At 39.6% G+C, this 14681-nt stretch overlaps 1 protein-coding gene across 2 annotated transcripts in view; it reads left to right on the top strand.

The window, feature by feature from the left end:
• The window catches only part of gramd2b (GRAM domain containing 2B), a 57344-nt gene that overhangs the window by 30008 nt on the left and 12655 nt on the right, over positions 1-14681 (top strand). For both annotated transcript variants that reach the window (XM_020534979.2, XM_020534981.2), the window contains exons 8-11: positions 2526-2606; positions 11291-11396; positions 12728-12844; positions 13262-13355. In XM_020534979.2, the coding sequence (XP_020390568.2) occupies positions 2526-2606; positions 11291-11396; positions 12728-12844; positions 13262-13355 (398 nt within the window). The remainder of the gene's footprint in view (positions 1-2525; positions 2607-11290; positions 11397-12727; positions 12845-13261; positions 13356-14681) is intronic.

Below are 14681 nucleotides of genomic sequence, written 5' to 3'. Positions count from 1 at the left end.
ATCCTTTTAAAGTCATCTGCACTTTCTTCCACTCAGTCAGCAGCTATACTATAAGTTAGTGGAGTGTGTAGGAATGTTAGGGCAGTTGAAGAAGGCACATAAAAGATCAGGGTAAGAGGGTACACAGGTTGAGTACACACTTTTTTGTATGCAATGTGGATTAATTTCATTTATACGTTGGATTTGAAATATTTTTGTTTTGGTTTTTTATTTCCAAATTGAGACCAACAGATGCCTTGTTAATAGCTTCCTCTCCTTCTCTTTAATGTATTATGTCTGCTGAATGGAGGCAATTATTTATATCATATCTGTATGAAGAACTCATTCAAACAGCTTGGCTAGACAGGGGTTATACGGGTTGCCTAGTCTCTTGCTCCTCCTCGTTCTGTTTTCCAAGTGGCTCTTCAAATATCAGAAGGATCGGTTGGTCCTGCATGATGCTAAAGCTATACAGCAGGCAGCAGATCACACCAAAGCTCGATACCCTGCAAACTGCAGGGCTCCTGTAATGCACTGTACATGTTGGAAGCACTTTTTCACGCTGAAACAAGACCTAATAATGACCTGACTTAGCACACTTTAGTATGGTGGCACAGCCTTCATTTATTTGGGGCTTTCCAACAGTTTCAACCACGCAGTCAGTGAATAACTTGTCTAATAGCCAATCTTTGTGTGCTGATGTAATCATTTGCTTGTTTTGCATACTTCAAGCAGTCGTTGACACTGCACACCAATGTCACCAAAATGACATCCAGCCTGCCCCACCCCAAAAGTGTCCATGGGCTTTGGATGCTATTTTGATCCTCTGACATCATTCATACCAACACAGCACTGGCTCCTGTTCGACCAACCTTTACACTGGCAGTCTAAACCAGGAACTATTTATTGTATGTTGGAACATAATTGGAATATGTTGTTCAACATAAAGGCTCATAACTTTTTTAAAAGATTGAAATTTACCAGAAGAAACTTGCAAGATTTCAAGTCAAGACCATTATGGTAGCAAACATTTGATTTAAACACTATATCAGTGACTATCTTACACGCTAAAGCAAAAAAAAACAACCCTCCATTTAACTTTTTCAAAGTGACCAAAAGTCCTGTTTCAAGGTTGTACTTTACTCTCTTTTTCCTCCTCCACTTTTAAGTGGACAGCACGTTCTCGGGAACCAATCCAAAACTATTACCGACTTCCAATGGCTTGCTTCCGTCATCTTTTCCAGTTGCATAACAGAAGCCCCTAACTGCCCGCCATGGTGAGAGACACCCAGGAGTTTCCAACATGTGGCTCAAGCTCAGCAAATCTTTCAGCTTCATTTACATCCTCACAAACATGGTTTCCTCAATATGCACAAGAGCTCCCAGCCACATTCAGCGCAATACCTGAGGGTTTGCTGCCTCAATCACCCTGATGCTCACAAATTGTTGCAGACTTATCTACTTAAAGGTTCAGGAAATCTTAAATGCAACTTTATCACAATGGTTTTCTCTAGGTTTATCCTTTTTTGTTAAGCCCTTCCCAATGATAATGTGAATTACATGAGCCCTGTGTCAAAGTAGAAATGCTGATTTGCTATCCTGCAATTAGACTATTTAAAGTAAAGCTGTTTATGAAACCCGACATTGCTGACATTTCTACAAGCCCTGTACTAACAGTATACTCGGATTTCACAGATGATATTGTTGATATCCTGCAGCTTCCTCCTAGTAAAGCAACCTGTATCCCTTCACCCCATTTAAGGTTTGACAACAACTCCACCCAAGCTTGTTGGCAGAATTCAGAGTGAATCACTTGACTTCGTCAGTTTTCCAATTTATTTCGAGTGAGAGAGAGTCCCAAAACATAATCTTTTAATCTTAGTATTTCTTAAGAAAAGAAAGCAAAATATTGTGTGAAGAAAACATGGGAGTTGAGAAAGACAAGTGTGAATATTCTTTACATTTGATTCTATTTGATCTCTATCAAAACTAAATTCTAAAGCAGTTAGACTCTAGTGAAATTTAAATTTTCAGAGCCAGTGGTATGGTTTGGGAATTTTGGCTTATCAAGTAATTGAAAACTTGCTCATAAATGCACAAGCCCTAACTTTCTTTGGTGTGCTCAATGGGTAAGTGCATTATCACACCCTCTAGAATGCCAAGTCTCTTTGCTACACTCTGGCAAAACAATAGTTAACGTAGGAGCAGTGGGTATGGGAAGTTGAAGTCCAACTAACTTTATAAATTGTGGGCACTGATGACCTCTTTTGTTATCAATGTTTCTAACAATATGTTACATATTTCAATAAATAGCATTTTCCTCATTGCAGTTGCATTAGACTTGCACCAGGAAGGGAAAGGTTATGGGTACTTTCACTACTTTGGTACCCTGGAATAAACAAACTTTCAGCAATGCATTCTTCTATCTAGCTTGAGGAGACCAGTTTCATCTATAAATAGCTAGTCTTGGAATAGTGTTGAAAAAGTTCTACAGTGAATCCCAAATTCTGACCTTCAGTGTAACATTTGTTTAACTGTTTTAATAGGACAGAACTGATGATATCAGTCCAAATCCATCCTCTCTCGAAAATAGTTTCAGAGCTGAACGTCCAACATCTTTGCCTCTGGTAAGTAGAGACTGTCACTTTTTTTCTCTTTTAAAGACCTTTTTCAATCCTTTAGTAACATCATAAAATAAATTTTGAAGTTTAACAGTGCTCATAAGGGTCTGGTCACCTAGTTATATTGAAAAATATCTCTCTTCTCATTGAGATACATGTTTAATTCTCTGTGTATCCTTTTTAAAGTGTTAATTCATTTTCAGTAGGGTAGCTACCAGTTGAGGCAGGGATTCCCAAAGAGGGGTCAGAATTCCACATGAGGCCACAAACTGAAATTTTGGGGTCGTGAGCTGTAAGTTAGCAATGGCCGATGACCAGGGAAGATTCACTTTCTTAAAACACTTCAAACATTACTCCATAGAGTTGAACAGCACAGAAACAGACCTTCAGTCCAACTCATCAATGCCGACCACGTATTCTAAGTTAGTCTACTCCCACTTGCCAGTATTTGAGCCCAAACTCCTCTAATTCCTTCCTGTTCATGGACCTGCCCAGATACCTTTTTAAATGTTGTGATTGTACCAGCTTCTCCCACTTCCTCGGGCAGCTCATTCCATACATTCACTAACCTCTGTGGAAAATGTTGCCCCTTTTTAGGTCCCGTATATCTTCCCCTGTGACCTTAAACCTATGTCGTCTGGCTTTGGACTCCCCTACCCTGGGGCAAAGACCTTAGCTATTCACCCTATCCATGCTCCTCATGATTTTATAAACCTCTAAGGTCACCCCTCAGCCTTCAATGCTGCAGGGAAAATAGCCCCAGCCTAATCAGCCTGTCCCTGTAGTTCAACACTTCAACGTGGGCAGCATCCTTGTAGATCCTTTCTGCACCCTTTCAAGTTTAATAGCATCATTCCCACAGCAGGGAGACCTGAATTGAACACAATATTCCAAAAGTGGCCTAACCAATGTCCTGTACAGCTGTAACATGACCTCCCAACTCCAGTAAAATGTGAATATCAAACTTGCCTGCAATCCGTTGTTATGTATGGTAGTTGTTTAAAACTATTTCCATTTGACTTCCTATGGTAAGTTCTCAAAGTGTTGCGGCATGGACAGATAATGCCAGGAGCATTGGATTTGTCACTTCCTGTGGCTTTATAGCTATCCCTGACAAACTGCATTCCAAACAAAATGTTTGGCTGCATTTGCTATCAGGAGAAAAATTCACAATCGTGTTATAACTTTGCACCAAGCTCAGGAGTAACGGCATGAGTTACAATGTTTACAGTCCTGTACCACACCTGAGCAAAATGATTGCAGGAATGTCTATAGCTAGAAAGAAGTACACACTTGTGGTGCCTTTATTATGTCACTGAATTCCTTGTTTTGCTGGGCAGTAGCTATATATCTTCATAGTTAATTTCACCAAGGGGTTGGGGGGGGGGGGGGGTGAGAAAGACATCTAAAACCATTAATAGTAAGTTAACATTCCTGTAAGAAGTAGAGTCGTTCAATGCACATCAAGGTATGCATTTTATTTTTTTTCCCAGTGCACTCCCTTCTAAAGACCACCCTTTGAACAGAAACCCAAGGGCACTAATGACACAAGTCTCTAGTTCCACTCTATTGTGCAGCAGGATCAGAAGAGTTTTTTTTTCAAACATAGGCTGACGCTGACAAAAAAGACTTTGTTTGTTTATATAATACAACTTTCAGGTGCATTCAAGTTAATCTATACAGATTTGAAATGAGCTTTTTGTTCCTTTATGGTAATGCTAATGGTTGTGAAAGTCCTTTTGAGCAAGAGATGGGGTGACCGCCTAGTGGCATTATTGCTGGACAGTTAATCTAGAGACCCAGGTAATGTTCTGGGGACGTGGATTCAAATGCCACATGTCCGATGGTGGAATTGAAATTCAGTTTTTCTAAAAGTTTGGGTCTAATGATGACCATGAATCCACTGTTGATTGTCAGAAAAATCCATCTATTTTAATAATGTCCTTTTTAAGGAAGGAAACTGCTGTCCTTATCTGGTCTGGTCTACGTGTGACTCCAGATCCCCAGCAATGTAGTTGACTGTTAACTGCCCTCTGGGCAATAAATGCTGGCCTAGGCAGTGACGCCCACATGTGAATGAATTTAAAGTGAAAAATATTAAAGCAAAAACATTGCAGGTACTGGAAATTTTGAAAGTGGATGAGAGCTAACCAACTCTATTATTTTTTCAAAAGTCAAATGAAGTGACATTTGTTAATGTGAGACATCTTTGGCAGATATGGCAGCTGTTGCTATGGAAAATATAATCAGCATAGAAATAAGTTTTTAATATCATTGGAATAACTTGGATAAGGAAAATCCCAGCTTAAACTTCTTTTTAGTGTGGTGCAGTCTACTCCTAACAAATTTTCTTTTTGATTCATTTCTTTTTTGTTTTAAGGATTCATCCAGTGATTTTTAATATGGCAAAACTGAATTGGGAGTGTTCTTTTAAGGAAAAGCCAATTCAGACAATTTAAAATAAGAGGAAGTGATGGTGGTGGTGTCGTTTGCTCTGGTTACAATAAATTCTTTAAAAGCCTGAGTTTTGAGCTGCACCCTTTGTCCATTAAGGGAGTGCAGCACCATAAACACTTACTTTCAACATTTTCTCAGATTATTGCAGTGACTAAGTGAAAGCCAAGCACGTTACATTAATGAAAACATGGAAGCGAACACTAAATCAAGTTGCTTTAGTCAGGACCCTTAACTTTAGGCTTGAAAGCTGAGATTTAGAATGACTGAGAATTGATGTATGGGAACTGATACACATTTTTCCTAGAAAATGTGTGGGATCTGCACTGTCAAGATAGTACAGGTGGGCAGAACATCTACACAAATACAAACTTTTATGGGCTATCATGTCTGCTGAGAATAACACGAGAAAATCTCCAATTGTACTGAGAGCTAATATGTGTTATGAAGTGGTGAGCAATGAATTGGTTCCCCTCTTTTTCAACCTGCCTGGTTGCTTGCAGAAAAGCCTTGTGGTTAGCTGTGTGCGAAGAACATTTCTCCAATTAAAATGGTATTGAATTGTTTGAACTGTAAGCAATAAGGAGTCAATTAAAGGTTAGCTTGAGCTCATGCTGAAGGAAAAGATAATGAGGACACAGCATTAAGTATGCAGGTTTACACACACTGTCCAGTGTAAAAGGATATATAGTTTAGTCATTTTGGTGGTCTTGAGGTGGAAAGAGTTCATTTGATGTTTGGAACTGTCAGCAGTAGAGAAAATTGCAGTTACCTTTTTTAAGTTCTTGGTTTCCTGGAGTTTCATTCTAGTCAGTGTTGTCACTGGCATTTTATCTTGAAAGGCAGAGAGAGAACATGAAAGAGACAGTCTTCTATAGCCTATTTCAGCTGAAAAACGTATTCTCTCTGCTTCTGGCATCAAGAGAACGTCTTCTTGAAATAGCAATTTATTTTGTATCGTATATTTTGACATTGCTTCAATGTCAACATGTGAAGACGCTTGAGATGGTGGAAATCAGATAGAAGCCGAGGCTTTTTTTCATTCCTCCCAGGGTGAGATTCCTGGTTTTAGTGGCTCTGGATTATGTTAATTTCAATACAGCCTTTTTTATTAACTCACATCAGTTTTGTGACTCTTGGCCATCTTGCGTGGGTCAAGTGATCATTTCACGTTGGTGTTTTTGGTCCTTTGAATTTTCTTTCTAAAAAGGAAAGAAAAAATAGTGTGCCAAAGTTTCAGGATCTAAATACAATGATAGAATTCCAGGTTAGAAATCCATACTTAATATTATTGTGACATATAAGTTGATCTGGGGCAAAAGAAAATACAGGCACTGAATGACCATTTCATCGCTTTTTTTTTCCCCCTTTTATTTTTATTCATTTGCGTACATTGGCAGTGAGTAGTTGACAAAAATGAATACCATCCAGAAAAGTCTGTCTTTTGTCCAAACTTTTAAAATTGAACTTTATGCAAAACAAATAATTGTGCTGTCCAGTGGAAAAAATTCCCTGTGCTGATAAATAGAAATTGTTTTGCTATGAGAATATATTAGAGTGACAAGCACAAGCTGAAACTGCAACTCAGTTGGAGACTAGTGTTTATTCAAACTACCATAAATGGCATACATCATGGGTGAAAGATTTAATGTCTGACGAGGCAGATCTGTCGGAACAAATTGTAACTGACTCCATGCATACTTGACCCAACAAATCCTTATCCGGTAACTTTAGATATAGACATTTACTTGAAATCCATAAATGGTCAAAAACTTTGTCCTGGCTGAATTCTCAATTAATAAACAAATGTTAAGAATGTGGTTACTTTGCTTGTCTATATAATGAGAATCTGCAACCTCCAGTGTGCCTATAAACTATTGCAGTTCCAAATCCAGACTGGCTAGATTTTGCTTATCTCTTTCCACCGGACATGTATTCATTTGTAATAGTATTGAATGGATCTGGTCTATTCCTATCTATTTGCTGTGAATTGATTTTTAAAGTAGTACAATGTCATTGTCACTGCCCTGCTCCCCCCCCCCCCACCCTTGCATAAATGCTTCCAAATATTTTTCTTTTCAGTTATGCACAAGTAGTGATTCCAAGGGCAGAGAAGAAACTAATTGATATATAACCATAGGATTAATTTAACATTGCACCAACAAAAGGCAGATCAAATGTTTTGTTTTCTCCCATGTTAACTTCTCTGCTGCATTCTTTCTTTTATGCTTTCTATTCTCTCGCCACACTTTTATGCAATCTCTGGGAAGTACTTCAAAAGTGGGATGATGGGTTACGTTTTAAAATTATATAAAAACTCCATGTTAAGAACAGAAATGGCTGGGAAAACTCAGCAGGTCTGGCAGCATCTGTGGAGAGAAATCAGAGTTAGCATTTTGGATCTGGTGACCCTTCCTCCGAACTGATGGTAGCAAGGAAAATGTCAGTTTATGTGCAGAGTATAGGGTAGGGGGAGGTGGTCAGAAGTAAACAATAGGTGGGGATAAAACCCAAAGAGGGAGAAGAACAGTTGGACAGACAAAGGGGTAAATAACAACCTGGCTAGGAGGGTGAATGGCTATTAGTGGCTAACAATGTGTTGTGTGTAATAGCAGACTGTGATAAGGCCTGGTGTGTTGGGGTAGGGACAAGAACATGGGAAAGTTTAAGCCCTGCAGTTATTGAACTCCGTATTGAGTTCAGAATGCCGCAGGGTCCCCAAGCGAAAAATGAGGTGTTATTCTTCCAGCTTGTACTGAGCTTCACTAGAGCATTGGAGCACTGCAGCAGGCCCAAGATATTGGTCAGGGAACAGGGTGGTGTGTTAAAATGGCCTGCAGCTGGAAGCTCAGTCATTTTTGCAGGCATAACATAGATGTTCTTCAAAGTGGTCACCCAATCTACGCTTCATTTCCCCAATGTAGAGGAGACCACATTGTGAGCAGCGAATGCAGTAGACTAGTTTGTGGGAAGTGCAGGTAAAGTGCTGCTTCACCTGGGAAGGTATGTTTGGGCCCTTGGATACTGAGAGGGAGGAGATAAATGGGCAGGTGTTACACCTTTGGCGGTTGCAGGGGAAGGTGCCGTGTGGCTGTGGGGGATGGTGGTGGGAGTGCACAAAGAGTGGACCAGGGTGTCTCCGACGGAACGGTCCGTGCAAAATGCTGACCAGGGAGGGTAATATGTTTGGTGGTGGCATCTCGCTAGAGGTAGCAGAAATGGTGGCTAATAATCCTCTGGAAGCAGATGCTGGTGGGATGGTTGGTAAGAACAAGGGGAACCATATTGCTGTTGCGGGAGGGAAGAAATGGGGTGAGGACAGACGTGCAGGAGATGGCTCCGACCTGGTTGAGGACCCTGTCAATAACAGCGTTGGGGAATCCTCCATTGAGGAAGAAGGTGGACATTTCAGAGGCCCCCTTGTTAAAGTTGGCATCATTGGAACAGATGTGATGGTAACAGAGGAACTGGGAGAATGGAATAGTCTTTACACAACGTAGGGTGTGAGAATGCATCATCAAGGTAACCGTGGGAGTCGGTGGGTTTATGGTGGATATTGGTGGCCAGTCTGTCCCCAGGAGTGGAAACAGATGTCGAGGAAGGGAGGAGTCGGAGGTAGTCCAGGTGAAAGTGAGGGCTGGGTGGAAATTGGAAGTGAAATCAAGAAGCCTTCTCAATTCTGGATGAGAGAGAGAGCAGCACCGATGATACAATCAATATATCGGAGCAAGAGCTGTGGGTGGGGGCCAGAACAGGACCGGAACAAGGAATGTTCCACATCCGCCACAAAGAGACAGGCATAACTGCGGTCCGTGCGGGTACCCATGGCCACCTCTGACCTGAAGAAAATGAGAGGAGTTAAAAGAAAAATTGTTCAGGGCGAGGACAAGCTTGGCTAGGTAGAGGAGGTGGGTGAGGATGCTTCGGGCCTTTGTTCCAGAAAGAAGTGGAGAGCCCTGAGACCACCCTGGTGGGGAATGGGCATCCATATTCATGGAAAAGAGGAGGCGGCTGGAGCCCGCAAACTGGAAATACCAAAACTGGCATAAAAAGTGTCAGAGAAATCCCAGATGTAAGTGGCCAGGGACTAGACCAGGAGAGAAAAGACTGAGTCCAGGTAGAAAAAGATGAGATCTGCAGGGCAAGAGCAGACAGAAACACTGGGTCTGACTGGACAGTCCTGTTTGTGCATTTTAAAAGCTCCTGACCCACTTCCTGGGCTGGGAAAGTCCATGGCAAATGCAGGGCTGAATATTGGTACAAATAGATCTCTACAGCATCACCTCCAATAAATCTCCAACTGCAGCCTCCTTGGATTGCAAGCCCGTTGTTATCCAAGTGTCTATGGACGCTAGTTTCAGCCAGTAAATTGGAGTTGGGAAGGACTTGAATTGTAACCATAGCAGAGTCTAGTTTGCAATAAGCATGATCTATTTAGAGTCCACAGGAGCTTGAGGCAACAGAACTCATGACCTAAGCTATAGCAATTCCCCCATTGAAAGATCAGAGCAGCAGGTTCTGGAGCCAAGTGGAGAGGGCAGACTATACTAGACCTGGTATTGTAAATCAAGATAGGATTAATTAGTACTCTCATTTTTGGAGACACTGTAATATAATTGATTTTGTGTTCAGTTTGACGGAGAGAAGGGTCGATCCAAGGCCAGGATCTTAACTTCATAATTGTCCTCTTTGAAGTTTATGAAGGCAAAGCTGTCTAAAGTAAACTGAAAAATTAAGTTGACTTGTAGGCTACTAGTGGTATAGTAGACACTTTGAAATGACCCAAAAATTGGGAGTGTAGTGAATGGTGAGGATACCATTGGACTGGCAAAGTGGGCAGAGCATTGGCAAACAAAATTCAACCTGATTTTTAAGTATGAGTGCACTTATAGGGCTAGGGATTACACTATGGATGACAGGGTGCTGTAATCTACTGAAGATCAGAGGGGATCTTGGTTTGCACATCCAGACATCGCCGCTACCTTCTGGGGAGGCAGATAATGTGCTCAAGAAGACATATGAGATACTTGCCTCTGCTAGCTGAGGCATAGAAAACAAACTCAAAGAAGTCACGCTGGAACTGTATAAAATGCTGGTTAGGTCACAACTGGAATATGGCATGCAGTCTGGTCACAACTGCGCTAGAGAGGGTACAAGCTGGAAAATTTTTCATTCTCCATATTGGCAAGAAGAATTTAGAAAAAAATCTATATGGTGAGAGTTTGCAGAGCTGAGAGATGCAACAGGATCTGGCAGTCTTAATGCATAAATTTACAAAAGGTTAGCATGAAGGGTACAGCAATTAATTGGGAACCCTGATAGAATCTGTGCAATGAGTGATAATGTTCTATTTCACAGGGGCACTGACCAGAGTGTTGGAGTTTTTTATTTAAGGAAGATGTAATGCATTGGAAGTATTTTGGTGACGATTAATTAGACTAAAACCTGGAATGTTGTGAATACTCTTACATGGAAAGGTTGGACAAACAAGGCTTATACCCACTGGAGTTTAGAAAGTAAGAGGTGACCTAATTAAGACAGATGATCTTGAGGATCTTGACAGGATGGATGTGGAAAGGATGTTTAAAATTGTGGGAGAGTGTAGAACTCTGAGTCATTCATTAAAAACAAGGGATTGCCCGTTTTATCAGAGATGAAGACAGATGTTTTATTTGAGGGTTGAGAGTCTTTGGTAGAAGCAGAGTCCTTGAATACTTCTAAGGCAGGGTAGATGAATCCTTTAAGGGGGTGGAAAGATATGCTGGTGGGGTGGATGTAGTGAGAGTCCGATGAACTGTAATCATATTGAATGGTGGAACAGAATCAAAGGGCTGAATGGCTCTTGTTCCTAATTGGTATATTTGTATGTAAAAGCAGGTGATTGCTCCAGCAAATTAGTGTATGGAGGATGGTTGTATCCAAATTGTGTATACTCCATCCCAGTCACTTGCAACAGTGGGATCTTGAGACATGATTGAGAGGAGATCTACCAAACCATCCCATTCTGGTTGGGAATAGTCGTGTCACTAATGTGCAATTGGTTTCTAAGTACTCAAAGTGATGAAATGGGTGGTAAATTGAGAAGTTGGTTGCTAGTTTGAAAATGCAAAGTAGTTATTCTAAGCATTTTCCTTGTTACATTTTCTTTTATATATGGACTGATTTATATAGATGTGTGTGTGTGTGATCAACAAGCAGACTGTATAAATTTTGTCCTTTTTTAAACAAAACAATAGGATTTCAATATGGAAGATTTGTCTGATCTTGCGGTGTGTCGAAGACGAGAGTTGGAGCAATCTAGTAGCTCTGGATCTCAAACTCCAGAGTCTGAAAATTCTCAAGGTTGGTTGGCTTATTAATTTATAGACAAGCAGTGTTATTTTGAAAATTTTAATGGTCCATTCACATTGTCAGATATATCTGGATTTCATTTTAACGAGGTCAGTCGTGACCTTGAGTGACAGATTGCTGTCTAGAATTCAAAATGTCTTTTATTTTTCAAAATCATTGTAGGATAAAGTCGAATTGGTTATTCTAATTCTGTTAGAATCTTGAGTTAGCCACCCGCTGTACTGAAATTGCCTGAAATAGTTTTGAAACTTGTTGATGAATCAAAATACCATGAGTGACGATGCTGTCGTTTTGAGGTTATTTTGTCCTGGGTTTGTTTGTTTTTGTTTTTTTATTTTTGGAAGAAAGGTTGTAAGAAAAAGCTACTGAGCTGTTTCTAAGAAAGTAAAAAAATTTTGTGAGGCCTCGGTTTTTTTAAAGTTGGCACAATGGAAACAGCTTGGGTGTGACCAGCTCTCAGACCAGGCTTTCTATTACTTTTTTTAATAGTTTTAGGTTTAGTTTTAAGTAGAAGCCTTTTGGAGTCTCAAAATATTTGGAAGTTTCAGTGAATGTCTGTCTCCTAGCTGCTACTTCCTCTGAATTTTCTTAATGTTTGTTTTCTCCTCCTGGATTGGAGAACTGCATGTAAGAATCTGTCTGAATTTGTCTTTTTGCCAAGGGGTGTGTTTATGGGATGTTACTGTGTTGGAACATTTAATTAGTAATAGGTACTGTATTTGTTATTTGGCCAAGGTTTTATTCCCAATAGCAGTTGTTCCATTTTCCTCTTTTTTTTTTTTGTATTTTAACTGTCGTGTTTTAATAAATTGTATTTTGCTTAACGTTGAGCAGTTTGACCAGTTGCATTGCATCTGGAACACAGCACTTCACGTCTACCTTATTTTAAAATAAGAAAAGTTAGGGTCTAGGCTACCTTCTTAATAGATACTGAGGGAGTCTGGTCTGGTCCATAACACATGAAACAATATACTGAGCACTAGACTGATTTCGGAGCATTTGCATTATTTTAAAAAACTTACAAAGAGCTGGAAAGTATGAATGTTGTGATTTAATGTCTATTACAATTAACAGTTTGTAATTGGGAAACCTTCAAGTACTTGGAATTAGACAGTGTGTAGTAGCTACCGAAAAAGTGAGAGTGCAAAATGTTAAATAACTTGGCTAGTAAGGCTTTGAGTTAACACTGAGGGTGTTAACCTAATGCTTTACTGCAACACTCGGTCTTGTTGAACATGTCAGTCTGAGCTGTTAAGTTGAGCATGCAGACTAATGACGTTCTACTTCAAACATGTTGCAATAATTAACTTTGTCATTAACAGAGTTTAGTACGACCCAAACATTATTGAAAATTACAAAGAATGATGATATTCCAGTGCTTGCTGATGTTCACATAAAAGAAGTACCGGAGGTAAAAAGAAGAACCTGTCATGACCATAGTAAGTAACAGTACTGGTATCTGGTTGCAGTATACAAATTCTTAGCCAGAAATAATTTTAAAGCACTGCAATAATTCAACGTTCTTGAATACTGCAAAGTTTTTTTTTCTTTAATGTTTTGGACATTTTTTAGCAGCTAAGAGCAAAGCCCATTGAGAGAATATTTGGAACTTTACCATTTGTTCCTTCATAACTTGCTTTGATTCCAAAAAAAAACCACGCTGCCCCAAAATTTTGGGAGTGGGTGGAATAAGAAGCTGGTGTTTTTTTTGTTACTGAAATGTTGACTGTAACTACTTGTACAGAAGGAAAATAATTAGTAATTTTTTCCTCTGATCTACTTGCCTCTGCATAGGCATGTAGTTTGTTTTTTATACTTTTGAAAGAAAGTATTATTCTGATACTTTACACTTGCAGGACATTCCTTGGTCTGGGGCTTATTACACAGCGTGAAATCTAATGGTATCCAATATCTTTCTGTGAATACATTACTGGTGCTATATCTGATTATGTGAGTACTATATTGAATTACTTAAGACTAAAATTTTAGAGCTGGTCATCGACAGACAAATTTGATATAATTTGCACATGTTGTCATGTTAATCATTCCAGTACCTTTATCCCCAAGAAGGTAAACCTATCTAGTGAAATTTATTGTTGACCTGAGACCTTAGTTGAGAGAAATTTCAGAAAAGGATCTTAATCAGCATTACTGGTGATAGACTGGGTTCTTGAACAAATGTCCTCCCTCCTAGGAATTTTCTGACAATTAAATTAATCAATTATAACTAAACACGAAGCTGAAACAACTTGTCTAAGTTAACCAATATAACTTGGAATCCTAAATTAACAATTCTAAGATATTGACTGTGTTTCTTGAGGAATTAGGTGTGAAACTATGGTATTAATGTAATGAGTGCTATGTTAGAGTATATGGTCAATCAAAGATGATTATAACATGACAATTCTAACTTGGATTTGAAGATTGTGTAGACTTTTATTAACAAAAAAAAATCAAACAAATGTATAAAGAAAATTTGTTCTCAGTCCAGTATAATTTCACTGCAGGAGGAAGTGCCTTTGTCTCTATATTTCTGTAAGATAGAGTTGTCTTCTTCCTCTGTGTGCAGTCAAAACATGACCGGAGCTGCCTTACTGGCCATCAAATTCTGTCTTAAAGAAATTTGCCATAGTTCTAAAAAATAACTTTTTTTATTGTTCATTGCCTGTTGTGTAAGGTAGAATTCTTGATACATGATAATCCCTTTTCAAAAAGATGAATTGCGCAGTGATCGACCCAACAAGTACAAGGTGATTTGCATCTCCCAAATTGTGTGCATGCTAATGAAGAGCTTGCTCCTGGCAAAACTTTAGGTTCTCTCACACCCCTTTAATTGTGCTTTAAACATGACACCTGAATTACTGGGTCCTGTGACTTCCTTCACAATCAGATGTGCTGGATATCCTATTTGACTCTTTACTACGTAGATTTCACTCCAATCTGAACTCCTAAATGTTTTTGTCTTTGTACTGCCTGCAAGGGATCTGCTGTATCTGGTCATTTATTCTAGACTCCAGGAGCTATGAGCCTCTATACTAAGCTATTCATTAACTAAAAATCCTAATCTGAAAGGTCAGGAAGGTGACTAGTGCGAGTAGTGGTAACTTCACACTCGTGTAACATTTCTGAAACTGGGGTTAAAGTTCAGTGGAGGAAGTTAGTCAGTGTTATGAGACAACAAGGTGCAGGGCTGGATGAACACAGCAGGCCAAGCAGCATCATAGGAGCAGAGAGGCTGACGTTTCGGGCCTAGACCCTTTTCTGATGAAGGGTCTA

This window comes from Rhincodon typus, chromosome 3 (genome assembly GCF_021869965.1).
Source record: "Rhincodon typus isolate 14 chromosome 3, sRhiTyp1.1, whole genome shotgun sequence".
In the NCBI taxonomy this organism is placed as follows: domain Eukaryota; kingdom Metazoa; phylum Chordata; class Chondrichthyes; order Orectolobiformes; family Rhincodontidae; genus Rhincodon; species Rhincodon typus.
This window is presented reverse-complemented; position numbering and strand designations above follow the sequence as displayed.